A 22,630-nucleotide genomic window follows, 5' to 3' on the forward strand; every position below is an offset into this window, starting at 1 on the left:
TCATAAAATGAATGAATGAATAGAAGAAATGAGACATTGCATGGAATAAGGCACAATAAGACGGGTGTATGTTGATACTGTGGAAGATACCTAGACATTGAGTGTGCAGTTGTTTGTCATGAGTGTGTTAAAGTATTGAGAAGTGAGCCCACTATATTGTTGTGCATAGAGAACTACAGATGCCCAAGAGAGAAGATGTAGGGCTGGGATGTCAAAAACAGATTAGGTTATGTGGTGGCATAGTGGAGAAACACAGATCTGACTGCATTTAAAATGACATGCACCTGAGCAGGGATGTAGATGTTTTTAAATTCATTTTATAGACATCAGAAGGGCGATAGCAACTTAGTCAAATCAGAACATGATAAACAGAAAGCACAATTTTTAATATCATTTTGATTAAACTATTCATTACTATTCATTTCATTAACAATATAGCATAACCATAATTCTCAGAGAACACATTAGTTACAGCCTCTGAGATTGTACAATGGAGCAGAATTTAGTGTTACCACAACATAGATCCAGAGGTGTGGGTTTCTTTCCTGGCCTGGTTACTGTCTTTTTTATTTTTTTTTACACATATGCCATGTTAGTGTGTTTTTTACTTGGCTAATCCAACTACCCGAAGGCATGCAGGTAATTAGCAAGTATAAAATGTGTGCTATGGTGGACTGGTGTACTTAAATTGTTCATCCTTCCTTGACCTAATACTGTTGAGACAGGCTCCCCATGACCCAGTAATGGAAAAGCAAGTCCAAAAAATAATTTGGAACTTATAGTTTATCAAAAGAAATTAACAGTTCCCCATGTTACAATTGTTGCCGTATGCAGTAAAGTAGCAGGTTAAGTTCAAGAAATAGAATCAGAAGAGGTCTACTGACCTCTCCGAGGGAGCTACTGTGTTCACAATTGGTATAGATAATCAATGAAATAACACCGTTAAAGGATAGATGTTTATGTTTTCCTCTCGTTGTCTAGATTATATAAACTCATTGCCCCACCAGGCATAGGTAAGCTCTGACTTAGATTCAAACCATTCAGTGTAGTCTTAATGATTTCTTAGCACTACACAAGACAACCACCTCACTCTTTAGCTCTTTTACACTGAATGTCGATATTATTATAAATATGCAGAATTTTATATATACACTGTGTGTGCATATACATTTTATATATATATATATATATATATATATATGTGTGTGTGTGTGTATACAGTATAGTATATATATATATATATATGTATGCAAAGATATGTGTGTATATATGAATATAAATGTGTATTAATATATGAAAATAAACACAGGATGTTTGCTTACTTCACTGTCAATAATGATACAGAAGTAAATACATGCAATGGGCTTGCAAGTTTTGATTTAATTTATGAAATTATAGAACTATTAGCAAATTTCAACATGTCATCCATTATTTACAATTATTAGTTTAATGTAGCATTTTAAGGTTTTGTAAACCATCAAAAAAAAGTATTTTATTATAGTCTCTATAATGTATTTATTAATGTTAAAGTAATTCTCCAACATCCTATAATCATCCTCATTTGAGGACAATCAGTGTCTTTAAATGAATGAAGGGTTAGTTACTACAAAGTTACCTGGGCGGACACCAACTACATAAATGTGTAGATGCCAGCTGTTACTGGTTACAAACAGGCAAAACACACACAGGCTATAACAGGTTGTAGTATAATAATTGGTAAATTTAGATGACTTAGCTAATCAGGCCAAAGAGATCCTAAATATTAAACAACTGCAAAGAAAAAATATATATATATATATATATATATATATATATATATATATATATATATATATATATATATATATATATATATATATATATATATATATATATATATATGTGTGTGTGTGTATATCCCAACTCATTCTGTACCCACTGCTGCCAGGTTCAGCTCTGCAGGCTTTATCAGAATAAGAATGTTTTATTATAGATGTATGAAAATTTCAATATTCATGGGTGAAAAATACCATGTACATATTGTATATAGTAGGAAAGAATTACAGTAAATCAAACCTTTGTATAGGAAACACTATCCCAATGTGCTTTACATAAGACAAAACATTAATATATTTTTTTTTATAAATAGAGTAGCAAACACAAGCAAAGTTGATTTACTATAGTGAACATCCATCTAAGAAGCTATAACTACAGGGCTATAATAAAATTACTTACAGATATTTTTTTTTACTAATCGAGTATGCTGACCTAGAAAGAGAACTGAAAATTACATTTTGTACTTATCCCTGCTATTGTGAGATTTTTATGTCTATGGATTGTTATATACCTGTGAAATATTAGAATCTTACCTTTTCTGTACAACATAATTAGCATAAGTTTACTTAAGTTATTTAAGTTTAGTTTACTTACAGTAGATAACCACTAGATGTCAGTTTCTCCAGGATAAATCAAAACATTTGGCTGCAAGTGACACTCGGGGGGAGTAGCTTTCATTTGGAATGGGTGAACAGATATTACTTTAGTTCAAACATATTAAATATGGAGCACCTTTAATAAAGCAGTGGATTGCATTAGGAAGGTAACTGGTGTGACTTTATAATAATCGGTGTGTGGCTCTGACTTTAATAACTGCTTCTAGAGTTATAGAAAAATCTTTTTACAGTTTTGTGGTAGTGGCAGGGGACTGAAGTATTCCCCTTATAAATTTCAAGAAGAAACTCGAGGTGGCTTTATGCTACTTAGTAGTGCATACAATACATTTTCCTTTAAATTGCGGGGGTACAAAATCAGTCATTTTTGGATCATGGTGAAATGTGACTGCAACATAGATTACATCCATTAGTTTCACAGTAAAAATGCTTTAAGGTTGCTTTGATAATGCATCCCAGTGTTTTAAGCCAGATGTGAATGTGGATTCCTTCAGGTGTTTATTGTTTTTAACAGTTTATGTTTCCTCTGATTTATTTTAGGGTGAAGCTGGCAAGGCTGGTAAGCCCGGAGAACGTGGACCTCCTGGGCCTCAGGTAAGTGGTCAGTTAGCTTGGTTAGACCCACTAAATGTTGAGCAGGTTTGGAAAGAGAAGCAAGACTCTATCCGTACTTTGTGGCTTTTAAGGTTACGGTTTTGTGGTCATGAAGCCACAGAAGAAAGCCCAATTGTCCATGTCTTGCTAGCTCCTGCTAATAAATATATTTTTTACATTGCATATACTTGCACTAATTTGCAGTGGGTAGTGTAGCCTTCCCTTCTTAATGACTGTCTTACTCCCAGTCTGTCTTGCCCTCATTCTGAAAATGAAGTGATCCTATTAGTGCATGGAAAGATCTGGTGCTGGCACTGCATTGCCCATCACGGAACAACTGTTCTGATTGAGGCTCACAGCTTTTCAGTAATAATAAATGAATGTCTCCAGATATTTTATTAATCCTTGCAGTGTATTAATGCCAGATAAATTAAACTTAAATGAGTTTTCTGATCATTTTGAAAAGGACTGCTAGCAAGCTTTTCAACTGTTTGTCACTGTATAAATGATTGATCTGTACCTGAACTCTGTCTTTTACCTGGTTTGACATTTAAACTTTTTAATTATCTCTTCCATCTTGCAGGGTGCCCGTGGTTTCCCAGGAACACCTGGTCTTCCCGGAATCAAAGGTCACAGAGTGAGTAATGAGTCAGTCACTGCCACACTGTCACAGTACTAAACAAATATGGAATTACCAGTCTTTCACTGGTTACACCACATCTAATTACTGAGATTGATCATGGGGTAGATAGATAGATAGATAGATAGATAGATAGATAGATAGATAGATAGATAGATAGATAGATAGATAGATAGATAGATAGATAGATAGATAGATAGATAGATAGATAGATAGATAGATAGATAGATAGATAGATAGATTCTTATTAAATTCTTATAAAATGACAGTGGGATGAAATTCAAAATAGACTGATGGCTTAATACATCCACAAAGATTAAGTGTTATTATAAATAAAAAATATATAAAACAAACAAAAACTTTGATCACAAGATATCTCATTGAGCCTCTCAGAATTCAACATATGGGAGAAGCTATTTTTCAACAGACAGCCTCTATTGACAGTCAGCTTTGTTGCCACGCCAGAGTTATCTACTATAGTGCTGCTATCTAGTGGATAGCCATAGATTTTTTTTAAACGCATGCGGAAAATAGTGCTATAAGTAGACTGTCCACAATTATATCATCATGAAAAAGGTAAAGCTGCTGATATTTTCAAACAACTAGTTTGGTTGAAAGATGAATGTTTTGATAATGACAGCACTCGATATAGTGACAGTCAACTAGATGCTGTAGAACATGTACTGTAGGCTCTGGCACTGATGCAGATAGCTTCCCCAAAGTTGCTTCTTCATCACAAGGTGTCCGACTCATCCGGACTGTCAGGAGATCACTACATGGGCATTCTGCCACGCACTAGGCACAAACAGTCACCAACTAACACATGTGTTGTGTGCAGCAAATGTGAACAGCTCAAAGAAACGCGTTATACTTGCAGCTCATGTGCTTCTAAGCCTGCACTCTGCATGGTGCCTCTCATTCAGAAATTATTTATCATATATTCATAGACCTATCCTGGTTATAAATGGTCCAGTAATTAATGCGTTAATAAAGGTTCGGTTTAAGCAATTTCAGATTTGGAAAGTTTTATTTAGACCCAACTCAGTTCACCTTTTGCAGAACGATGAACCTACCCTGCCAGATATAATTACCCCATTCATTTCTGTAATCTCCAAAGTTAGTTAACTCAGGGATGACCCAAATTGCTGACATTCACAGCTCATTGGTACATCTGGATAGTCAATAAGGTCACATACAGAAGTATATCAAGTATATGGACATATGTTTACTTTTTCAATATAGTATGTTCTAGAATGTTTTAAGTACAGTCTCTGCCATGATAGAATGCATTGTGGGAATATCCACTTGAGTATAGCTCTGCAGAATGAAACACCCTGTATTAATAACTGCAGATTTGCATAAGGTCACACTGTTTAAATCCGCAGTATTATTCTAACGTAACAGGCAGCTCTGACAAAATTTCATTGAAGATCTGGCCTTTTTTTACAATTTTCTATCAACCACATTCAGTTGCTATCTAACAAGCTAAACTAAATAAGCATTTCCCTGGAAATACAGCGATACAGTTATCTGCATTGATGTCTACACCATAGCTGTACTAAAATGACAAATGTCATTTTGCTTCTCATATCACCTGTAGCAAAGATCGGGTCCTTCCTTTGCATCCTCTATGACTCATCCCGAAGTGAAACTGTGTTTCACATTTTTCCTTTGCACAGCTATAACTGGAGACACAAACAAACCAGCTGAGGAGGAGAGACATTTCACAGGCAGGCCACGTCACACCTAAGAGAAACAGATCTGCAACTGGCTCTCGGTAGATATGGTAGCCCGTGTTAGCATCTTACCCCTGCTATCTCAGGGAGAATAGTACAAGAGACATAGAGAGAACAAAAACATGGCCCTGACCAACTTTTTACTGGTGACATATTACAGACTTAATCAAATTAGCTAAAGAAGAGCTTCCATAGCCTAGGTGGCTAGCTTTGCTATCACTTGAAGAGAGTATGGCATCAATAATCCTTAACAGACACCTGGACAGCAAACATCCACTTTAGCTTCCATTGTCAAAAAAAGTATCACTGTAGCAGAGATTGGTGTCTCCCACAGTTCCTGCCACCCCCTCTTTGGAATAGATTTTGTCCCTTATACTTAAAGTTACACTACGGGTTGAACATGCAAGAACATTAATCTGCTAAGTTAAATACAAACTGTATGTTCTGGAGGGCTAAAATTGCCGTCGTTGACATTACCCCACCAAATGTGGAGTTCATATAATAAAAATCTTACACCTGCCCCCACATAAAATCTGCCTCCTTAAATAAGGCATCCCCTTATATTCCTTGTTTATATTTCTTAAACTTTATAAAGCACATCTTATCATTGACACCATTATAAGCTGCAAAATGAACACAATTGCAGTCTTTCTCGTTTTTTTTCCATCTTTGACAAAGGCCTTCAAGCCAACACAGTTTCAGGATGGCATGTTGAGCAGGGTTGAAAACAATAACCTGCATTCTGTTTAATTATTTCTTGTGTACTAAAGCAAGATTTTCTCTCAATGTCTTCTAGGGTTACCCTGGTTTGGATGGTGCAAAGGGTGAGGGTGGCGCTGTTGGTGCCAAGGTAATAAAACTTACTCCTTTTTTGCTGCTCTAGCTATATATTTCCATCATTTGGTGCAACAGTGTCTCACACCTTTTTCTTCTTCTTCTTCTTCTTCCTACAGGGTGAAGCTGGCGCCCCAGGTGAGAATGGAGCCCCAGGCCCAATGGTAAGCTCAAAAGTTTCTTTTCTCCCCAAGCTGCTGATTTTTACTCTTTAATGTATCTTTCATAGTAACGCAATTTTTAAAAGGGTTCTAGTCTTGTTTTTAGCACTCAGGTAGGCAGAGTGGCTTAATCTTAGTTGGATATTCAACTGTGACTAGATATATTTAGACCAAAATGTCAATACAATTAGGAAAAGTATGTCTTTATCAGCAATGCCAAATCTAATTGATGTTAGATTAGTATTTTCTAGTCCAATATCCCAGTTCAGCAAGGATTTGTAATCCAGATGGCCACTGGAGCTTCCTCAAGGTGTGGCTACATGACAGGCACTGCATATTGATTTGATGAACTCACAAAAAATGGGCAGGAAGGAAACTTAGAAGCTCTTGCCTTTTCTCTCTCATTTCATTGGATTGCAGGTTCAGATATTATAGCAGGTTTTTGTAGATCAGCTTTATATGTTGGTTAGACTCCTCACAAACAGATTAACCGAACATTTTGACATGCCCTTGTTTAACTGTCCCTTTCACCGCCAGCCTATGGTGCAATAGGCTCTTAGTGTCAGCCTTGAAATTGAGGAATGTCCTTTCCATACCTTAAATGTATCACCACTTCTCGGTCCTTGGTTGACCACTGCACATCTTTCCCGTACTGCAGATTTGTAAAGGGTGTTGCATTAGGTGTGGTGTTGTGCTTAATCAGTACAGCCAATTCATCAGTCAGAATGCACTAGTGTTTTCATTGGATAAGCTAAAGAACTGTAGTAACTCATTTTTTTCTTAACTTTTTGCAGGGCCCTCGTGGATTGCCTGGTGAGAGAGGACGCCCAGGACCTCCAGGTGCTGCGGTAAGTTTAAGTCCACCACATATGCTGGAACAGTGCATCTTGGAACGGAGCTCTCCAGACTTGTATATGGAGTACTGCTCTGTTTAGGTCTTTGTCCCAGGCTGCATCCTGTTATCCCATCTCAAAAACTGAACAACTCAGTGTCAAAGGGATGGTTTTAGTTCCCCAATTTCCACTTTTTTCCTCCTCATTGCCCCTGGATATGACCTCCATTGAGTCCTTTCTTATTCCATACCCATACTGTTCTACATTCACTATTTTATTGTAGAGGGAGTGGATGATACAGTGGTGACCTTTCACGCTTGTCTATGTTTGACCCATGCACATTTTTAATATAATATAAATAAAGAGTGGTAATTTCTAGTGCTGCTGCCTTAAGCACCACAGACTTGGATTCAGCTGATGGTCCACTCTGCATGTGTGGATTTTTTTCCCCAAGTTCTCTAGTTTCTTCTCATGTCACAAAAAGTTCCAGGTTAGATTCATTGTTTCAGCTCAGGAGACCTGGTTTGGATTTCTGGCCTTGCCACTATCTGTGGAGTCTTTGCATGTTCTCACTATATTCATATAGGTTTTTCCTAGGCACACTGATTTCCTTCAAAGTCCAAAAGTGATAGGATATTCCTTTACCTGATGTGTGTGTGTTGTTATTTGCTCAAAGGTCAAGACTGCTTTATCATAACTGCAAGTATTTGCTTTGTTCCTTACCTGGTTCACCGTCTGTGTGGAGTTTTCATGTACTCCATGTATCTACATGAGTTTGCTCCAGATATCTAATTTCCCCCTCACAGACCAAAGATTTTGTATTAATTGTTAACCTGGTATGAAGAATCATTGGTGCACACTTGAGTGCACCCTGTTAATACTCTGGCTTCCTGTCCTGCTATATGTGGGATGCTGCCTGTATGAGATCTACAGTACTGTAGCTACAGAGTTTAATAAATGGCTGAATGGATGCCAGTTTGAAGTAACACACCTTTGTATACATGAGACAGACCCCAGCATAGCAGTCATGTCCACTACACTTTAACCCAAAACCCTGTGTGGCATATGCTGTAAGGGCTTTAAATCCCACCATGCTGAGTTGCGTCTGGAGCACAACCCCATTGAGATCCTACTTGAGGGTTCAGCGCTGCTCCTGGCAGGTCACAGGGGCAAATAGATGTGGGTGTTGCTTCTTTTATACCACCTTAGATAAAGATTAAAAAATATCCATTTGGTTCTAAAACTTGCTTTAAACTCAGCCAAACATGTAGTGAGAATGATGCTTAAAAGTTTAGAACTTTGCCACTGATTTCGATTAACTGCTATAAATTTGACCACGTTAATTTTTTCTTTCTCTTCTGCTCTTTTTCCATACAGGGAGCACGCGGTAATGATGGGTTGCCTGGTCCTGCTGGTCCCCCTGTAAGTACCAATACTGTTCACATATTTATTTATCTGTTTGTTTGCTTACTTATTTAATATCACTTTATAAGTCTAGGTCATCCAATACAATTATATAGCACCTTTGCAGTAGACACTAGACCAAAGCTCTTTATATTATGCATTCCATATTGGTCAAAATAGGCTTAATTTAAACTGATACTGCATACACTGATCTCAGCATTTCAACTAAAAATGAAATTAGCTGGTTATGAATCAGCATATTCTATTTATTATTAGAGGCAGCCTATTTGAAAATTACTCATTCATTTTTCTAGTACTAGGGTGTTGTACTGTGTTAGCCATTATGAATGTAGTGAAAAGCCAAGCAAAATGACACCTTTTATTGGCTAACTAAAAAGATTACAATATGCAAGATTTTGAGGCAACTCAGGCCCCTTCTTCAGGCAAGGGGTAATGTTTAAGATGTAATGTAATGTTTAATTTAAGATGTAATATAATGTAAACAGTGCGGTGGGTTGGCACCCTGCCCAGGATTGGTTCCTGCCTTGTGCCCTGTGTTGGCTGGGATTGGCTCCAGCAGACCCCCGTGACCCTGCATTCGGATTCAGCGGGTTAGAAAATGGATGGATGGATATAATGTATACATCTTGCCTGAAGAAGGGCCCTGAGTTGCCGCGAAAGCTTGCATATTGTAATCTTTTTAGTTAGCCGATAAATGGTGTCATTTCATTCATTTCTGAAAAGTCAGTATTGTGCCCTAGTGGCTAAATTATTGAACCTCACGGCAGCTGTTTCAATGTCCTCCACTGGCTCAGGGACTGGCTCTGACATTTTATAAAAATAAGAAAAATGTATAAATGCAAAGTACCTTTAGGGTGATGTTTACTACATTAATGTACTCAATCAAAACCTTTCCAGTCCTTGTGTGACCCTGAGGTGTTGTTAACAGACTGCCAATATAGAATGAGGGAAGTTATTGTACTGTGCTCTTAATGTTTCCTGGAATTATATTAAGTCTTGAAAACCGCTATAGAAAAATTACACATTTTCTAGTTCTGGTTCCACCCTTAATCCTTTGTGTGATGTCAAGTAAAAAATTGTAAAAACATTGAAACAAAACAAGTGCATTTGTAAAATTTGGGATTGTGTTCATTAAGGAAAAGAGACTCACATGGCATAAATACAAATGAAATTAAAGTAGACTAAAACAATGAAGCAACCCCCGTTCTTAAATGCTACTATTAAAAGTCTTTTTTTTTTTTTTTTGCTGTCAACACTAATTTGAAAATGACTTCACTTTTCCTAATAGTTGTGCCCATTTATGCCCATTTTAGCTGCAGTGCTAGCTTGACTAAAAGGGCAAAATCCTAGTCTTTTCCCTTCTCAATCAGAGCATTTACATGCAATTTAGTATCTGGTTATTCACAGAAACCTGGTTTCAAAAATACCATGTATGCCCTTACTCTATAGGGAAAACCAGCATATTGGTCTCTGAGAAACAGCGTTAATATGCGTAAGATTTCTCTGCGAGTAACCCGGTTCTGAGGCCATTTTAAACGCTTAACAGGATTTCATAGTTTGCGTATTTCCATGCACTCTGTTAGCCTGTGCATGTCCATGCCCATCAGTTTTTGCTTCACACACATATCTAGTCGCCACGGGTAGAAAATGGTGTAAGTGTCCACAAAGATACATTTCCTGTGGCAAAGTACATTATTCCCTCTCGTGTTTGAAATAGTATTCAGTATTTCAGAAATTGCTGAATTTATATTGATCAGCTGAACTTACAGACCTGGGCTCAGCCGCACAATTTTGAAAGCAGTGTTGGGGGTAATGTGTTAAAAGTAATGTGTTACATAGTCCGATTGCTTTTTAAAGTAACAATGTAACATTACTTTTCAAAGTAACAAGTAACCTACTTATTTTATTGAAGTAAAATGCTAGCATTATTATTATCCCAGCAGCAATCAGGTGTAAAGCAAGTACAGTAGCACACATACGGGTATGTTGGTCCTTTATAGGACTCAATTGCACTGCCAAGCGGCAAACAGTGTGCTCTGTGCAGTCAGGTAATAAAGGCTGGTAACACTTTAGTTTAGGTCAGTGGTGGCGAACCTATGGCACGCGTGCCAAAGGGGGCACTCAGAGCCCTCTCAGTGGGCACGCGTGCGCGCCCGAGCACAGAGTTCGTTACTATAAAGCCAGAGGAATGCGGGCCGGGCTGCTCCCTCACTGCTCCCCCTCTTCACGCGCGCCGGAGGACGTTTTTCACATCACCCGCCCCTCTGCCCAGCAGCCCAATGGGAGCGCTTCCTTCCTCTCCTGTCTGGGGTAAGGCGGGCGGCACACATGCTGCTTGAGGGTGCGGCACGGACTGCAGCCTTTTGAGTCTGTGATTCCCGTGGTGGGGTTGGAGGGGATGTGGTATAGCGGGTCCACAGCTCAAAATTGAAAAGGCCAGTTTTAACAGATAATTGCCGCACTCGCGCTTAAAGGGGGTTATGGTAGAGTGGCCGGAGCGGTTTCCGGGAGCTTTGTGATGCGGGCAGTCCTCGCTTAAGCGCACAGGTGAGGAGTCGTCCGCATCTGTAATTATTGCTGGGAGTTGCTAATCGCCACACCTGATCCACGACCCCGTAATATATAATGGAAGCTTTGGGGTGGAGCTTAATAGGGAAGACCTGCGTGAAACACTTGAGAGGATCGAAGGGATGACAAAGGACAGCACAGTTAGTTATGAAAATGAAATCCTTAAAGTGTGGAATTCTCTGCCAAATAATCTTAAGTCAATGAAGGCACTTGAGATTGCTTTCCTTACTTTGTTTGGAACATCTTATGCTTGTGCGCAGCTGTTGTCAGCTTTGAATTAAATCAAATCTGACACCAGAAACAGACTAACAGATGACCTGAGTGCTGCATGTGTTGCTCTCAAACTTACAAAGTATGAGCCAAGGTTAGACAAATTATCAGCATGCATACAACAGCAAAAAGCACATTAATTGTTCAAAAGCATACCGAATGCAAACTTTTACCTTTCAACAAAAAGTTGTTTGTATCATTGAAAGCTCTGTTATTATGTTTTTCTTTTAAGACAAAAGATGTTAATGTATGAGTGGCTTTTCTAAACTAAAAGCTCAGTAGATAGATAGACAGACAGAGCATCAGTATTGGCAGTTCAGTCCAATTTATCATCCAGCTGCACTCCCAGGTATTTATAGGTCTGTACCCTCTGCACACACTCACCTCTGATGATCACGGGGTCCATGAGGGGCCTGGGCCTCCTAAAATCCACCACCAGCTCCTTGGTTATGCTGGTGTTCAGTTTTAGGTGGTATTCAGGTTAAATTGCCATGTTGGCACTTTGCGATAAATAAGTGGGTTTTGGATTGCAGTTTGGGCACTTGGTTTCTAAATGGTTCGCCATCACTGGTTTAGGTACTGCAAAAATTCATCTATTACCCATTTAGTATTAGGTAACAAGATAATAACATGCACTTCTGTGGGTCTTCATAACACTTCCAAACCATCAGTAAAGCGTTTATTCATCTCTGCAATGTGACCAACTAATGAAACTTCAATTTGGAGTGGTCTCAGATGGCTTAACTGAGATGCATTGCTCCTGATTTTAGATTAGTATATTAGTTACATTATATTGTAATATTAGTGATATTATATTAGTATAAGACCTGTGAGTCCAAGTAATTTTACCAGCATGTCAATATGCCACACAGTACAGAGATGAATAACCTACCTACTGATGTCCTGAAGGCCAAAAGAAGCCTTTGTTAGAGTAAACTAAAGTGTTACCCAGAAACCTACAAATAAAGTGTCAGTTTAGTTTGAATCCCGCTATTTGCTATCGATATTGAAACAGTGTAATATGGTGGCGCAGCGGCCAGCATTCATAGCGAGAATATTTGGGGGCTCCGGTTGGGGATGTAAAAAGGGGATGGATGTTAATTACTTCATTTTATTTGCTTCTCAGCACATGAAGGACTAAGTGTGTTTATAAAACACAAGAAAATGATCACGTTTAGCTGTGATTCTTGTCAGTTTTGTGAAGGTTCATACATGGGCTTAAGATTTAATAACAAATGCTGGCCCGTGAAATGTGGAGTTTTTCATACAAAAGAAAAAAGTAATGCACTGTTTGTAAAACATTACATTTTATGAGAAGTAACTGTATAACATATTAAGTTATGTATTTTGTAAGCAATAAATAATGTAACTAAAGTAATGTTCCCCACACTGCTCAGGAAACACAGGCTCCATGCATGTTTAGGGATTCACCGCAGCCGATGATGATGTTTAACTTTTATTGCGCAGCTTAATGATGATAGAGCATGTTGCAGAGGGAGAACTCACACATATAAACAGATTTAAAAAAAAAACAGGTTTCTGGCTTATCCCGTTTTGTGTGTGCATGTTAACATGCTCAATGGGGCAAAAACATTTTCTGTTTGCCCAGCAATTACTGTATGTGGTCTGTTAAACTAAAACAGTTAATGTAGTAAGGCTCACGGGAAAATGCTGTAAAGTTTGTTTAATTGTTTTTCCTTGCAATGGGATTCTTCCACATCACCCTCATTACCTTAACTGGACAGAGGAGCAGTGGCGTAGCGTGGGCTTTCGTCGCCTGGGGCCGCCCCTCTATTTAGTTATTCTTAAAAAAATAGACAAAATAAAAAAAGCTGCATTAAATTTTTTTATTGATTAAAAATTTACTTTTCGTATTTTTTTAATAGCAAAATCTTTTATACAATTGTCAATATCAATATGTATGTCATGTTCAATTGCCAGAATAGCTAAATTTGTTAGCCTTAACGTGGACATAGTTGATCTGAGATAATTTTTGATTAATTTGAGCTTAGAGAAGCTTCTCTCGCAACTAGCATTACTGATGGCAGATGTTAAAAAAATTCTCAACATTATGACAATGTTTGGTAAACCATCTTCAAGTTTGGACTCAATAATATATTTTAATAAACTCAGAGAGCCGGACCTAATGAGTTCTTTTTTACAGTCTGGGTCTGTTGCAGCTACAAAAGCTTGTAGACGTACGCGCTCAAGTAGAAATTCTTCTTTATTAATGTCTTGAGGAGCTTGGTCTAAGTTAAGCTCGTCCCTGCTCAATATCACTTCAGGTCTTAAAAAATCATATTTTTGCGCTAGATTTTGCAACTGTTGGAATCTTTCTCGAATTTCAGCAGATACTCTGTCTATTGAAAATTCACTTAGGTAGGTTTTATCGTCACTAGATACTGTCGTAGATTGACTCTACAATGCGCTGTAAAAACGTCTGAGAAAATTTCTATTGCACCACCTGCTTCACCTGCCACCCTTTCCGCACCCGCGCTGTCTGCTTGGCTTGAATCAGCGCGGGCGCGATTTGCAGTTTCAAATACTGTATACCTATATTTTTTTAAATTTAAATATCATGGTGATTGCCGCCGCCCCTTTTGATACGCCGCCCGGGGTCCATGGCCCCCTCGGCACCCCCCTCGCTACGCCACTGCAGAGGAGTAAAGAAAAAACAACATTAAGCAGTCGTTTTGTAAAGCCTGCATCAACCTGATAGCTAAAACAAGAGCAAACGAAACCTCTGCTGTCAAGCAACCTGGAAAACTTTGAAATAAAACAAAAAGTTGCATGCCATTTTAAAAGTTAGATTTGACAAAAAAAAATCATGATTTTTTAGTGAACATTAAAAATCCATTTTTTACAGCTTTTGCACATCACCTTTTTCCTCACAAGAGGGAGCACTGCTATCCTTGTCTTGGTTTTGAGGTGTTGATTAAAAAACATGAGCCCTATGTGCATGAGCAGCAGACAGATTCTTTCTATACCTAGATTATTGAAGGTGACTTGAGGCACCCAGTTTTCTTTTTTGTTTTAAGCTTTATATTTGTGTCCTTTGAAGACACTTTAAACTACAAAGATGAAGGTTCAGCCCTAATTACTAACTCCCTGTGTGATGCTGAGTAGACAGTTCACCTGTTTAGGGTTGTGGCGTAGCAGTAACATAGCACCATTTCTATGGCTTTAAAATGTTCAGCTATGTCATAGAAGCTCTCCGACTTAGGGCTTTTACACATTTTATATTTAAGTAGAGATTTGATTTTTTTAGTTTTGGGTACTCTGAAAGATCTTACAGAACCTACCAATGACATATATGTAATTATGATCATTGTTTTCAAACATCACATAAGCAGTGCAGTACAGTGAAGGAGTTTCCCATAAATTCAAGTTAAATATACCTGTCTCGGGAATGACCCACAGATGCTTTGTACAAATTCTAGTACAATTTACCAGTGGCGTTCAAAACAAATCCATGACAGCAGTCTGCCATGCAGTGGTCTGGCTTTGTAGATTCCTGTTGTGCATTTAATGATGTCAGGATAGATTTGTCATACAAAAGAGGAGGTTCAGAAAATGAACGTTTGTCGATTTGCAGTTTTTTTCCTTCTAGTCTAATATAGCACTAAACATATTAATAAATTAATTATCTGCTGCCAAGAGTTACTATCCAGTTAAGTCCTGTTTCCTGGTTTATCATGAATTAGCTCCAGCTGCCCATTGCTGCCAGCTGCAATAGAAAGATACAGGTATTACTGGGATAGGTTTCTGACCTTTGTGAATATAAAATTTAAAATGTTTTAAATATTAAAAGTTGACTTAGTAAATTTTTCAGTGGATGCATATAAAAATTAAAATTATTTTATGAATATGAATTAATTGATCTCATGAAGTACTAGGTTGTTGTACCGTGTTAGCCATTATGAATGTAGAGAAAAGCCAAGCAAAATGACACCTTTTATTGGCTAACTAAAAAGATTACAATATGCAAGCTTTCGAGGCAACTCAGGCCCCTTCTTCAGGCGAGATGTAATACAGAAACTCTCATGAGATATTATGTGATATTAGACAGATAATGATGTATTCATTATTAAGGTATATGTTTTAAACGTTTGTTGAATAATAATTCATTGATTAACTTCATATGAGAGGTCATTGTAGAGTGTTCACATTATCACATCTCCCAGTAGCTTTTCTTTGGATTCTACTGTTTCCTCTCCTAAAGACTGGTTTAGCTAGTGAGTGTAATTTAAGATGAAATGCAATCTTATCCAAAACTTGTTTTCCTACCTTGTAACCATTGCTGCTGAGATCAGTTCAAGCACCAACTCCCTAAATTGAAATCACTGCTTAAATCATGCTAATGTACTTAATATAGATTAGTTTCTGCATTGCATAGGAATAAACATGAAGTAATGAATGGATAAATGTATTGTAAATAATTATGAATTATTGGGACTAAATACTAAAATCTACATGCTGTAATAGTAATATTTGTATGATTTTATGTTTTATTATATTTTCTAATTCAGTTAACAAATAGAATTGCTTCACATTTCTGGTAGAGTCAACACGAACTTTGCAAATGTATTATAAACAGAGCTGTTCTTTGTATTTATTACTTCCGTGCTCCCTTTGACATGACTACAGGCATTCACTTTGTTACTGGTAGTCACCACAGCATAATTTAAAAGAAAAACTAGAAATACTGTTATGCTACTGAAGACCGTGATTTCTGAATAATGCTTTTTCTCTTTCTTGTTTCCTTTCAAACTTTAGGGCCCTGTTGGTCCTGCCGGTGCTCCTGGCTTCCCTGGATCTCCAGGTGCTAAGGTAAGATCACTCTTTCAAGAATGGGTCATTGCAAGCCTCAGGTGACACAAGATAGTAAAGTATGAGCGGACTTTGCAAATCACAATTAGTGGCCCCTCCTTCATCCCTAACATTTTGGTAGCCTTCTTGCCATGCCTATTTTCCCATATAGGTGCTAACAGTTTGTTTTTTTGAAGATTTTTCTTTAAATTTTGCTAGAGGCCTCTTTATTCTTTCTCACTTTTGCATTTATGATAAAAATGCTGTGGGGCTACATTCTTCTGGATAGTCAGTTTAACTTGAAATCTGAGACTGAGAGAATTAAAGTTAGCCAATTATAGTCAGAGGTCTTTTGATGATTTAGAATTGTGTTAGACAAGGAAGAATTAAAAAAATATATACACAGTATGGCTGTAAACCTGCTGTCCATCCTGTTTTTAGAGTCCAGTGTCTTAGTCCCCAGATTGAGTTCAGACCAACTAGAAATGATTGGTGTCATTAAGGAATTACAATACACGATTAGAATGATACGCCCAGTCACTGTCTGAGCTTGGTATGCATTTTCTTTCCGTACTTGCAGGGTTTTTTTCTCCATTACTCTAGTTTTCTTACAGCAAGCTAGCTTAATCGGTGTAAATCGTTGTGATTATGGGTGCATGTATGAATGATTGTGCTCTAGTTTGGCTTTATTCATAATATTTTCTTCTTGATTAGCCCTCAGCACCATAAGCCCTTAATTGGAATATGTGGATAAAGGAAATGGATGGATGCATTGAGACAAATGTGAACAGAGGATTACCTCTGGGCATAGTTGTGGTCCTCTGTCAGAGACAGATAAATGGACAGACAGCAATACATTTATCCTACTGCTTTTTTTCCAAACAAAAACACATCAGAAGGTCTGTCATATTTTTGAAGCATACATGACTAACAGGCTTGTTCTTTTTTTTAATCTGTTCAATTCACAGATAATTTGAATTGATATTTCCAAAAAACCCTTATAGATAGATAGATAGATAGATAGATAGATAGATAGATAGATAGATAGATAGATAGATAGATAGATAGATGATAGAAGGATATACTATAAAATAGATAGATAGATAGATAGATAGATAGATAGATAGATAGATAGATAGATAGATAGATAGATAGATGCACTATATAATGAAAGGCACTATAGATGTGAAAGGCACTATATGATAGATAGATAGATAGATAGATAGATATATAATAGATAGATAGATAGATGTGAAAGGCACTATATAATAGATAGATAGATAGATATGAAAGACACTATAGATAGATAGATAGATAGATAGATAGATAGATAGATATGAAAGGTACTATATAGATAGATAGATAGATAGATAGATAGATATGAAAGGATAGATAGATAGATAGATAGAAAGGTACAGATAGACAGACAGATAGATAGATAGATAGATAGATAGATAGATACTTTATTAATACCAAGGGTATTATACTTTATGGAACTATTAAATCATCATGTTTATCTGGCATACATGAAAAGAAGGCCGGAGGTTATATATGATAGTCTTGCCATTGTTACCCACATAAGGATGTCATTTGAAATAAATGCAAGCCATATTAATAGCATCTCTTCCTGTCAATATTAAGTCAAGTATATTACTTTTACATGTAGAAAGCTCTTACCTGGTGAAACCTGATCATATGAAAACATTCATTTAATGCGCATTCACCTGGTATTTGTAAGTGAGGAGTGAGCGAGGATCTAGATAGGCTAAGCTGGTAATAAAAGTAAGGTTAGACAGATCTTTTAAAGACAAGTGTCATGATTAGACAAGTGACGGTGGAGAAATGTTTGGTTGTCCCCTTTAGGTTCACTACTAGATGGAGTAGTTTATCGGTACAAATGACTAACTGGCAGTAATAGTAATGACAATGTGAATTATGATGATTTGATCTGTTTACAGCAATTTAGTCTGCTACTGTTTACATGGAGATGTGACTGAATAATTCTATAGGATTTGCCATAGAAGTCTATTTTGCTTTATTGGCTTATACACAGCAAAATATTTTTTTAAAGATGGCCATAGTTGAAAATCAGAGCTAATTATCCATGTGTATAGTCTGATCCTACACATTAAACTAAAATTTGTACATGAATAACATCAGTTTATTCTTATTCAGCACACATACTCTTATGAGCACAGTGCACTATGCAATAACTGCAAGTATATATGAAAACATAAGTGTGACATACTCAAAATGTAACTCATAAACCTTGATGCTGCACACATCATTTAGGAAATATCTTATAAATAATGAACCAGGAGATGAACCTTTAAACACTTCCTGCAAATTGAATGCATTGTTCATGTCGAGGACCAGACCTTTGAGACATGGAGTCTACCACATGAAAACTGGTAAAGCGCAATGAACATTTTAAAACGTAATATTAAACACCTATATCATGAAAACGTGACTGAGAAAATGAATAAGTGGGATAATATATTTAATGATCTGTGTCATGGGGACACTAAACCTTGGGACACTTGAAATCATAATGTTAAACCGCTATATCGTGCAGACATGACAAAGAAGATGTCATGATGAGAACTTATGTTTTTAATGATCTGCATCATGGAGGCATTATGACTATGGAGTATATATGGTATTAAATATCTACATCAAGATGACATTAGGGACAGTACAAACATGTTGGTTCATGTTATTAATGTTCTATATCAGGATTCTCGATCTCCATCCTGGAGGGCTGCACTGGCTGCAGCTTTTCATTACAAAGTAGTTTTTTAGCCAGATGCCACTTATTTCTCCTAAGTCAACATACTTTTTGAGGTTTCATTTTTGGTGAATCGCTTGTTAAGATTTGCCACTGTTTACTGCTTCTTAAACTCTTTAAGAGCACCATTTGTAGTTTTGATTGCTTCAACTTTTCTTAACCAACTGCCAGTAATGAAAGAGATGCAATTAACAAGGGTGTCAGCAACTCACCAGCTATCTTGGTCCCATTTGTCCTCAGCGTATCTGAGCGTGTACTCAAAAAATAGCTGTTTTGTTAAATTATTTAAAAGGAAGAGAATGAAAAGTGAAGGATTGAGAGGTACAAATCAGCTTTGATCCATGAATCATTTGAAAAAAAGTAAATCATTAGAAATGTCAGTGAAAGCAGAGTGAACAAGTTAAAGAACTAAAGGAACGAGTTTTATTAAGAGCAAGGAATGGGTTCTGACTATAAAACTGGTTGAAGTGAAAATCTACATTTGCTAATTACCAGTTTTAAATATAAAATTTTATCTGTCTACTGCGAACCTCTAATGTCAAAATTGGAGATCCCTAATTTATGTAATGGAGAACAACACATTATTGATAGCTGACACCATTATGGCATGTGGGGAACATTTGGGTTTATATTTTAAAGCTTTATATCTTGGAGGAATGAGGAAAGCTATGGACAATGAAAGTAATTATGTTTGATATCCATATGCTGAAGATGTAAGGTAGACTATTGACACTTTGAGTCCACCATGTTAGGCTTTTACCGGCCTGGTGAAGAATCTCAAGGTCGTAATATTAAATGTCTACATCGTGAAGATTACAGATAGACTCCTCAAGTCATGATATTAAATATCTTCTTCACAAAGATGTGAGAGATCTTTAACAAGTGTAACCATTTATGTTATTTAATATGTATCATGAATTCATGAGGTTAGGGTTAGGGTTAGGGTTAGGGTAACCTATATGGAGTTTGCAGATTACACCAAGGTCCCATATATTTGTGTGCTTGGCTCACTGGTCAGCCCAAGTATTTGTTTATGTCTTCTGCAGTGGACTGGGTTCTTTTTCTAGTCTGGCTTGCACCTAGTGGTGAATGGGTTTCTGCTCTCTGCAACTGAATATTGGATAAATAGATACAGAACTTGGATGGACACAATGAAACATTCTGTTAATCCCCTACATTTTAAACACAGAAAGGACACCATGTACACTTAGACTTACTGTATGTTAAGTATTGGTGGAGGCATTAGGAAGAAAATGGACAATGAGCAGGGAACTTTGAATTATTCTGTCTGTCATAAACATATAAGAACTGGCTTAAACCCTTGGTTTGTGTTCTTATGTATCCATGTAATAAACACCTGACAGAATCTATGTAAAGAGATGCTCAATATGAGCAATTGTGACATGAAATAAAAGAGAAATCCTGAAAGACAATGTCAAGATAGTGACTGCTGGAAATATAATTATAAGTTGCAACTCTGAAAGCATAATTATGATAGTGGCCCTTGAAGTCCGTAAAGCCAAATTACTGAATCCTATTTTAAGCCAGATAGTTCAGCTTGTAGTTCTTTATGCGTGATTCCCTTGCAACATGCATATTGTTGAGCCTTTTGTGAGTTTTGTGTTTCCTTTTATGACAATCTGCAGAGAATTAATTCAATTTATGTCATTTTTCTTAGGGAGAAGCTGGTCCTACTGGTGCCCGTGGTCCTGAAGGTGCTCAGGGTCCAAGAGGAGAAGCTGGTACCCCTGGTTCTCCTGGACCTGCTGGCGCATCTGTAAGTATTGTCGGTAAAGGGGGGGATTAGCTTAGCTTTCAAAGTTTATCATGTATATGAACAGTCTGGCCTTTTAAGCAATAGCCCAATCAACCAGAGCTGTAGTACTTGACTGTCTTATGCCATGGACTGAATGATTTAGAGTTGTATGCCTTAATTGTTTAATTAGGCTGAAGTAACAGTTTCCTGACATGAATGTGTCTTTTCCTGTTTCTTTTAGGGCAATCCTGGTACTGATGGTATTCCTGGAGCAAAAGGTTCAACTGTAAGTGTTTTTTTTTTCACTCTTTCTACATTTGACATTTCTCCATATTTTCAGTTCTAGTTGGTTAGATTATGTAGACTTTATTATCCCAGAGGAAAATCTGTTTGTTTACAGAAGGAATGTAGAAATATAATGCATTATTCCACAAGAACCCCACATTATAAGGCCCCTTACAGCCTGGCAAAGGGTTTTCCTTTAGGTCACCTTCATTTATTATTTTCTAGTATAGCCCTGTTCCCCAGTGGACTCTTATGCTTTATAGATTTTTACTCACTATATGACAAGGTTCTTCCTATTTCTCCTGAAGCACCTTAACACCAATCAGGCAGCTTTCATCTTCTTCTAGTATCATATCTGCATTATACCCTAGGTGCATCTTGTGAGCTTGCCCGTTTTGTTTCCTCCAATTTTTTACTTCTTATGACAGCACACTATTTTTTTGGAATTTCTGAGTGTTTTTTTATTTCTTTACAAGGTAACTCCACTTACTTAGCACTTAACACTAGCAGATAATTTAAACCTTAAAAGTAAAAATATCATCACATTTTGTCTATTTGTTTCATTTGTCACCCCAGGTCATCCTCTAATGGTAGATTATCACTCTTCTGTCCTCAGTCACCACCCAGTAGACCCTGCAATGTCTTTATTCAAAAACAAAGTGATTCTTTCTTACCTGTTTGCTAAAGTTCATGTATCCTCTGTTAGGTCTAACCCAACAATGAGCTAAATTGGCACTTTAGAACCTAAATGGAAAACATTGAAGTCTTTAAGCTAGTTTTATTGTATTCTTTTACACTCTTCAATTTTTTCATTTTTCCACTCCTAGGCTCCTGAGTCATTCTTGGTTCAGTAAATTCTGTTACTCCATTCTCTGCCCTTGACATTCACAGATTATACATTAACAAAGGGTTCTAAATTACATATCATCTCTGCTTATCACAATTAATAAACAAGCCACCTACTGTCATAGCTAAGCTCTGACTTTGGAAAGAGATCAATCACAAATATTAAGGTGTAATGTGAATGGTGACAGGTAGTCTGATCCAGCAGTAGGCATCTTCATAGAAAAGGAGCAGTGCTAATTTTACTTTGTTTATGGTTCATATAATTTTCGTGCTATTTCATCTTTTTAAACGCTGTTTTGGGAGAGTTAGTTTGGTTTAGGCTAACTTATAATTACAGTTATATATACTGTAGTTTGCATGCTACTCCCCATAACCCTTTTGTGTATGGGAAAAGGTTATGTGTTTATCCTAATTTTTACTTTGAGCACTGCTTTGTGTCTGTTTTGTGTGGCTTTACAAGTAGAGTGTCACTTTAGAACCTAATTGGAGAACATTGAAGTCTTTAAGCTAGTTTTATTGTAAACTTTTTGAATGCTATTTTGTATGGTTGCCATGAATATTTATGAGTGAAAATGGGAGCGTACTTAGGGCAAAATTGGGCATTTCAAATCTGATGCCCATTCACATCTGTTATATGAATCATTCCGGGGTGATTT

General features: G+C 37.0%; 1 protein-coding gene across 2 annotated transcripts in view; it reads left to right on the plus strand.

Moving 5' to 3' along the window:
- The window catches only part of LOC120524931 (collagen alpha-1(II) chain), a 101,769-nt gene that overhangs the window by 33,359 nt on the left and 45,780 nt on the right, over nucleotides 1-22,630 (plus strand). For both annotated transcript variants that reach the window (XM_039746805.1, XM_039746804.1), the window contains 9 exons: nucleotides 2,970-3,023; nucleotides 3,607-3,660; nucleotides 6,196-6,249; nucleotides 6,353-6,397; nucleotides 7,189-7,242; nucleotides 8,605-8,649; nucleotides 16,267-16,320; nucleotides 20,766-20,864; nucleotides 21,085-21,129. In XM_039746805.1, the coding sequence (XP_039602739.1) occupies nucleotides 2,970-3,023; nucleotides 3,607-3,660; nucleotides 6,196-6,249; nucleotides 6,353-6,397; nucleotides 7,189-7,242; nucleotides 8,605-8,649; nucleotides 16,267-16,320; nucleotides 20,766-20,864; nucleotides 21,085-21,129 (504 nt within the window). The remainder of the gene's footprint in view (nucleotides 1-2,969; nucleotides 3,024-3,606; nucleotides 3,661-6,195; nucleotides 6,250-6,352; nucleotides 6,398-7,188; nucleotides 7,243-8,604; nucleotides 8,650-16,266; nucleotides 16,321-20,765; nucleotides 20,865-21,084; nucleotides 21,130-22,630) is intronic.

Source organism: Polypterus senegalus, chromosome 3, assembly GCF_016835505.1.
Source record: "Polypterus senegalus isolate Bchr_013 chromosome 3, ASM1683550v1, whole genome shotgun sequence".
Lineage (NCBI taxonomy): Eukaryota > Metazoa > Chordata > Cladistia > Polypteriformes > Polypteridae > Polypterus > Polypterus senegalus.